Source organism: Rhipicephalus sanguineus, unplaced genomic scaffold, assembly GCF_013339695.2.
Source record: "Rhipicephalus sanguineus isolate Rsan-2018 unplaced genomic scaffold, BIME_Rsan_1.4 Seq50, whole genome shotgun sequence".
Classification (NCBI taxonomy): Eukaryota; Metazoa; Arthropoda; class Arachnida; order Ixodida; family Ixodidae; genus Rhipicephalus; species Rhipicephalus sanguineus.
In genome coordinates this window covers 19,291-27,171 of record NW_023615383.1, presented here as the reverse complement: position 1 = coordinate 27,171, position 7,881 = coordinate 19,291, and the positions used below count along the sequence as shown (strand labels likewise).

General features: G+C 51.7%; 1 protein-coding gene across 1 annotated transcript; it reads right to left on the bottom strand.

Annotated features, from left to right (window-relative positions):
- Positions 1-1,408: 1,408 nt before the first annotated feature.
- Positions 1,409-5,161, bottom strand: LOC119377608 (uncharacterized protein DDB_G0271670). Its single transcript, XM_049411609.1, has 3 exons — positions 5,126-5,161; positions 4,207-4,319; positions 1,409-2,165 (listed from the first exon to the last, which is right to left on the bottom strand). Exons 1-3 carry the CDS (start codon positions 5,159-5,161, stop codon positions 1,409-1,411), a joined length of 906 nt encoding a protein of 301 aa, XP_049267566.1.
- Between the last annotated feature and the right edge of the window lie 2,720 nt (positions 5,162-7,881).

Genomic DNA, 7,881 nt, shown 5'->3' with positions numbered 1-7,881 from the left:
CGCCTACCATGCCCAGACCACGCAGCCGACCGGCCTAGCGACCTGTCATTCATGTGCAGGGTGGCGAATAATCCTTTGAGGCGCTCAACAAACAAACCCGCCGCATGCAGGTAAGCCACGACGAGCCTTCTATTCAAAAACCTTTCCAGAATTACGCAGTTCGCGGGAACTGAAGCGCGAGCCGGAGCTCGTCCCGTAAAATTAAACAAAAATGAATATTGACGAGCCAAAATGGCGATGCAGGTGAAAGCCCCTCTAACGCTGCGCAAGCTGGACGCTATGGTGGTATGTAGCAGTAGAGTTCACGCGATGGAGGCTCTGAATATAGTGAGTATAGCGACAGCCAGAAAAAAAAAAAAGGAGGCATTCGCCGTTGAAGCGGAACATTGCGCCACGTGACCACGCATTCAAGGAAAGGGGGCAGGGGGGGCAAACAAGAGCGCATAGATGAAAAAGAGGAGCTGTTACAATGGGGCGCGCAACACTTTATGCGCGCCCTTTCAGGGTCAGTAATATTATGCTTCGGCGAGCACAAGGCACGCATAATGTGCGGGAGGTAAGCGGCGTTGGGCAACGTACCGACAGTGTGGAAACCGAGAGGTCTTGTGTACTCAGTGACCCGGCAACGGGAGCAAGCACATATACTGAAGGAACGGAGCGAAGGTAATGCGTGACGAACCGCCGCCGCAACGAGAATGTTTGCGAGATGGAAGCGATAAAAGGCGAAAGGAGCTGTACGCATTCCGAGGACAAAGACCGTGTGTGATGGCGACAAAAACCAGGCATAGTATCGCTGCGAGACAGAACGGCTAATTAATGCCGTTACGAGAAAAGTACACCCCGTCAGTGACCTTACAAGATGCATCCCCGACGCCGCAAGTGGAAGGCACTACAGAGGCATGTGATATGACAGCTACCGGCTAAACCGCTTACGAACCGTCAGGCAAAGCCAAGTCGCAACGTTCAGGAAGGGGACGAACTTAAGGATCCCTTCGAGGTCGGTATACAATGGCGCAATGATGCGCTGGTTCGGTGCACTCAAGAAGAAGGCCGTACCAAAGAGGCGTCGTCTAATCGCAACTAATCGGACAACTTCCTTCGGTAACCGCACGCTTAGGATCAATCAAGCCCACTTCTGAGACTATAGATATAAATTTCTTGTATACCTCCACATGATTCCGTATCACCTTTATCATTTTACAGTGTCAACTGGTGCTAAGCGAGGGTTCCCATTCAATCAATCAATAAATCAATCGTTTCGGGTCTCGGACTATGGCAGTCTTCTAATAACCTTTCTATGAATGCTCTGATACATCTCCCGTGGGGCCGCCCCGGCGATGAAGGTTCGGCCGTACGTAGCTAAATAAATTCCGAAACCATCCTGTGCCACGAGAGCGCCCTCTTATCACTAATGACGTACAGTACCACTGACCTGCTGCATCTTCTCGAAGTCCAGGCAGGGCCGCTGGACGGGTCCGCCGTCGACGAGAGAGAAGACTCCGAACGCGGTGCCCCCTCCGCCCCGGTCCTGCCGGTGGCGCTTGCGAGGGCTCACTGCGCACACTTCGAAGGCCGGGATGTGCGCGGAAGCGGACAGCGTGAGCGTCGTGGGGCCCGACGACGTGGACGAGGAGGACGTCGAAGAAGAAGAGGACGTGCCACCCACCACGCCCGGCGCCGCGTGGAACACCTTGGGCGGCGGGGAGCCGTTGTACGGCCGGTGCACGTGCAGCGGCGGCGAGGCGCGGAACTCGACGGGCGTCGGCGGCACCACCGCGGTCGACGAGGACGACGAAGACCGCTGGGACGACGATCTCGCGGAGGATGCGGCCGACGACGCCGAACCGTGCACGCCGTTCATAACGCCCTCGCCGACGCCCACTCCTCCGCCGACGCGGCCGCTCCACGTCAGGTCGCGCACTTCCTCGTCGTCCTCGTCATCGTCTTCATCGTCGTCGTCGTCTTCGACGTCGCTGGCGTTGCGTCGGCACACGCCGTTCGCCATGGCCCGCGAAGAGACGCCGTCGGCTAGCGTGGCACCGGACACCTCGTCGTACTCCTCTTCGTCTGAGGACGTGTCGCCGCCACCGTCCGAACGGCTGCGGCGTAGCGATGCTGCGGAAGAGAAGGAAACGCGGCCATGTTGGAAATACACGATTCGTACGCTCAACAAAGCAATAGCAAAAACAGCACAGTCATGTTGTGGTATAAATTAACTTGGAAGAAATTGTCGCTCTCGCAATTGTTTCTGTGACGACCATAAGCTGTATTGAACATGTCAAAAAGACTTGTTTATGGTCTAAGCGGCACGTAACGACTTTGAATATAGGAAATAGCGCATACAATTAATATAGCTGCGAGTGAGATCTGATGTTTTCTGTCATTTCGTGAGAGGTGTCAAGTGATACGTCATGAAAGGCGAGAATCACATTACACGACAGGCGTAATACCGGGCGAGAGAGAAAGCATACGAAGTTATGAAAGTCAATCAGACCAAAATACGGTTTGTGCGCAGGAGAAAGGAAAAACGAAAATCGCGCCTGCAACTACAAAGGGAGTGGCCTTGAAAGTGCGGGGCGCGCAGAGCTCGAATTATATTTTGTGCGCAGCAGAGTGTTCGCTCTTGCTTGTCTGCGTAATTGTGTTTTGTCGGTGGCCTGACGGGCTAGTATGCATTCTATACATGCTCATTACATAAGTGTGCCAACTTTTTCCAGGAGCCCGTCACACGCACCTGACCGCACAAGCTTTTTGGAATGCGGAAGGAGAGAAAAAAGAAGCTCAAGCTGTCAGCATCCGAAACACGCTGTGAGAGAGAATGCGTGAAATGCGCCGGAACCCGTATACCTGTGACCACCTTCTACATGATCCTGCGCCTCAGTTGCAGGCTGTGTGCCTCCTAGGACACGCGCAATATTCCAAAATCTATCACCATTTCCCCATTACGCGACAGTTCTGCCACGCTTAGCTATAAACCAGATTCTTTCATGGCCGTTTAGAATAAGCATTTACCATCTTGACTCGAGTTACCATTTCTCGGCGCGGACTGTGCAGGAACTGCGGGTTTGGTTATGTCACGGCTGATGGCGAGCAAATACTGGCGGGTAAGCTTGTGACAAATTTGAAGTTTTAAGGCGCGAATAAGACACGGACGAAGAATAGGAACACACACACGGAGCGCTCCGTGTGTGTGTTCCTATTCTTCGTCCGTGTCTTATTCGCGCCTTAAAACTTCAAATATGTGTAACCAACAAGCCCAGTCTGCCATTCTCACACCTTGTGACAAAGTTAGGCCAGAAGCCGTCGCGGTCGTTCACTAGCCGCCTCCTACAAGCTATGAAAATTCTAGCCCATATATGACCTGTGTTCCAGCCTTGAAGAAGACAAGTCCACTTGTCGAAACGTTGGCTCGAGCATCCACCACCTGTTTTACGGATTTTTTCATCGCAGCTTCCATCTTCCACTTCCTGCCGTTTTCTGTGTTTCGGGACTAACACAAGTTATGACGCAAGTGACTTCACAGCGATGCATACACCCATGGGATCACGGCGAGGCGTTGCATCCCCAGCGCCGTGCATGTGCAAACATGACAGTTGCGTGTTCTCAACGCCACTGACTGCAAGCCACTCACAGCTATACGAGATAGGCTCTTTAGCTACACAGGCGTCCACGCACATAAAGTTGAGCAGCGTTTCGAGTCTGCGACGTTGGATGGGAAATGTGGCGAAGACGGAGAGGTACAAAAGAACCCTGCACTTCAGTCGCATAAACCTGCGCTGTTCTTTTTCGACATCACTAACTGTGCCGCTGTTATTTTCACTTCTCTTCATTCCTATTTATTTTGTCTATTATTTCCCGCCGCTTAGTGTAGTGTAGCCTGCAACACACGTCCGCAATTAGGCTCCATGCTTTACCCTCTTCGTTTCTCTCGCGCTCTCTTTTGCTTTATCGATGCCCATCGTGAAGGACCTGCTAAGAAACAGGCTCTCCGGTAGCACTCACACACAGAGACTTCCTTTTTTGCCTTTCTCTCAAGCCTGAATTCAAGCGAGAAAGACCGGTGTGCCCTTGCGCTTCCAGGGATCTGCCTATAGGCGCACTGGCGTTGCAGGCCATGCGAAGGCGCCAGCCTGGCGCAGCTAATAACCCGCGCAGGGGGGCGCCATTACGGGCGATTTGTAAAAGGCGGCGTGTAAACAAACTAACGCAAACGAGAAGCCAACGACGGCTGCGGCGCCACCACTGTGTGCACGGTGGGAAGAAGAGTCGCTGCTCGGTGCAGAGAAGAACGTGCCTTCTTTCACTCCTCGGGAGACAGGCTGGGAGAGAAGAAACAAAAACACAACCGCGGCACAAAAGCAAAGAAGGCCGCGGCCTTGTTCGCGGCTTCCTCCGCGCACCCCAGGTTCGGCCGCTTCCCGAGGCAGTGTGTGCGCAGTGTAGGTGTTGACGGAACCACTCAAACAAGAAGGAGAAAGCAGTATACAGACGATGAACTGCGATAGGCATGGCATGCAGCCAGTTGTTCGAGCTGCCTTTCGAGACGACGAAAGAACGATGTCTACATTGACCGGTACTGGCCGCATGCATGATGCGTCCAATACGAGGAGCTCACGAAAAGGAAGAAAGCTCTCAGTCGCCCATTCACAGCCCGAAGCTGTAAAAGAATATTGCCACGGACTTGTCAAGGAAAGTCGACGGAATCTTCGTCCTGGTCCGCGATTCCAACCTGCGGCAAACGCCTTTTCGCGCTGGTCCCGGGTTCGTCAAACAAGAACCTTTCTGATAAATCAATACGGATTTTCTTTATAATTTCGTGCTACAAACGCTTAAATGGCCATTTTTTCCCCTTTCATGAGCAATAACTCCCACTTGCGCAGAACTACTGCTGTGTTCTTAAAGTTAAAGGGGAGCAGAAAAACGCTTTTTCTCGTATCAGTAAATTAATCTTTCACGCTACCAAAAACAGCACGCTTGCTGCGAGAAAGTTCGGGTGGCAACGCCACCTTGAAGTTCCCGCACCAGTCACCGTGACGTCATAGATTTTGACGGCGTCTGCTAAGGCCTACGTAGTTGATAAAAATGAAGAGCATCGTTTTCTCAGGAAGCCAGAGACTTAGCATACCCATAGGTGGGCAAACTCACTCATGAGTCGACTCATTCGGACTCCGATCTGGCCGTCAGTCTGGATCTGATTGAGACCGGGTGAGTAATATTTTGGTGAGCTTGAGTCCGAGTGAGTCGGGTTGATGAAAATTTTAGTGAGTCTGAGTCCGAGTGAGTACGATTGAGGAAAATATTGGTGAGTCTGAGTCCGAGTGAGCTTTCAGAGCAAAACATATTTGTTGAGTGAGTGTGAGTGAGCTCCGATTTTTTTGCCGACCTATGAACATACCAAGTTTCCAAGAAATTTTGTGGAGCCAATGCGACCGGAATACAAAAGTAGAGCACCAAGTCGGGCTCACATTCATTTTAAAGCATATGAACTGCGCTTTTAAAGCATATGAACTGACAAAAACGAGGGAAAGACATGACGCGCGCATTCGCGCCCCTGTGAAGTGCAGCAAGATTAAGAGCAGTGCCCTAGCTCTTCTGGAGGACCTGAACCCCTGTAAGTTGCGTACCTCTGTTAAAAGCACTGCCGGGCTGTCTCTACAGAAAAGGGCACATGGCAATACGCTGTGTCGGGCTACCTTCAAGAGCAGCTCGCAAAACTCAAACTAGAAGATGGATTTTTGGCATCTAATTCGGCGGCCTTATAGTACCTTACTTAGACTATGATAATCCAGGAGGGCGCCAAGCATTCAGCTTAGATGTTGAAGATCTATTTTATGCCATCCCCAGATCAGAACTTTTGGTCGCTGTGAAGGAGTGCATTAGAGAGTACAATGACGAGCAGGAGTTGAACGTACAGTGTGGCATTTCTCTTCAAACTTTATGTCCCGGATGAATACATCTCGCTGCCATTTCTTAGGTAACATTCAATACAACTTAAAAACAAGGCAGCCAAGTGGGTGCAGAGACGCTGCAGTTGAGAACGAGAAAGAAGAAAGAGCCCCTTCAGTTTTTTTCCGACCTCACGTAGAAATTGTATATAGTATATATAAACGTTGCGGGCTTCCTAGCTCGGAAAGTGAAATCTTCCTGCATGGCGGGCGTATAGGCAAGCACACAAAGAAGGTGCATGCTTGGCTTTGGCTTCCCCCGCACCTGGCCGATTTCAGCAAACATCCGCTTTCGCAGGAGCCGCGGGCGCCAAATGCAGGGAGAAAAACCATGGCGCGTGCCTGCTTGCGGCGGTTCAGTCGCCGTGTTGTTTTCGTGAGGTCTAGTCACACCGCACCGAGAAGCACGTAACGCCAGCACGTTGAGAGGCCGCAGAAGCCTCGTGCGCAGTGCAGGCACAGGACAAGGCCGGGCTGCTAATCAGAAACAGTTTAATGCGAAGGCAAAAATACATACCGGATTCGTTATGCCAAAATCGCTTTACTCAAAAAATCGCTTCACTCGAACTACTCTTCGGCAGGGCCTACTACCACGGTGTATTTAAAGTGATATATCCTCCTTGACCTTGTCCAACCGCATTCTAATAATAATTGCTGGGGTTATACATTCGTGCTCCGAGTAAGCGACGTAGTATGTTTTGGTCGCGAGCGTAAATGCGGCGCCGCAAACGTTGGTCGCCTTAAGCCTGTTTCACATGCGAGCGACCGAGCGGCGGGGCCCGCGGCGATCGAGCGGCAGCAAGACGCTCGGACGCGGCTTCGTTTCACATGCACCGCTTTTGCGCGACGCGCGCCTCTGCGATGCGCAGTGATGGTCGTGGGAAGCGCCCGTTATCCGCGGGTTTCCTTTCTCCGGGCTCGCTTGCTTTGGTGCGCTTGGGTTGCAAGTTTCACCAGCCTTCTACTTCGGTGATCGATTTTCACGCGCCTAAACCTTGAATGATGAAAATGTGCAGTTTGAGTGCAATTAAATAACTTCAGTAGTCACGTTTATTTCTGTTCCAGCTTTCTTTTTTTACCGCGCAAGTCATGTTGCACTCACATGCGGTTTGGCCATGAAAAAGCAAAAGAAAGAATTTGTTCTTGGGGTTTTAAGCTTTCACAGGGCTTTCGGTGACCTTTGCTCTCGAATGCCGCAAGGCGTTGGTGCGCCGTATGGGCCGGCAAGCGGATGCAAGCGGCCCAGTCGACGACATTGTGGGTTTGTGAAGGAGCTCGTCTCTTTTTTTTTTTTTTTTTTTTTTGCCTATGGGCATTCTGCAGTAAAGAGGCGGCGGCATTTGTCGTCTTCGGGGTACGTGACCACTAAAAAAAAAGGAAAAGAAAACAGTAAACTGTTCGAACGTGCTGCACCAGAGTAGTAAAAAAAAAAACTGAAACGTCTACTGCGAACAAGTGCGGAGTGTCGTAGGTTCCCCCTGTCCGGACCTATGTTGGTGTCACGATTCGATAAAAATACAAAAGAACAAAATGACATGTGCAAACGATTTGTCTGCTTTGATGGAAGCGCAGTAAAGGACAACAAAAGGAAAAGAACGGCGTTTTCTACACTGCCAGCTCGTTGCAGCGAATGTCGTCTGCTAGGAAACCGAGTCGGAGCGAGTTCCTCCCGGCGCGCGCGGCTGCTCTCGTCTCCATCCCTACGGTCACGTGCTCCCCGCGTCACTGCTCCCCCATTGGTTGACCTTGGGCAGCCGCTCTGCCGCTCGCGAATTTTTCCAACTCCGGCGAACTCGATCGCGCGTCCACTGGTCGCTCTAAAGCCTGTTTAGCCTGTTTCACATGCAGCGATTTTGCTCCAAGAGCGGAGCGGCTGCCGTCGCGGAAGCCCAAAAACAGGTTTTTTCGAGCGACCAGTGGACGCGCGATAGAGATC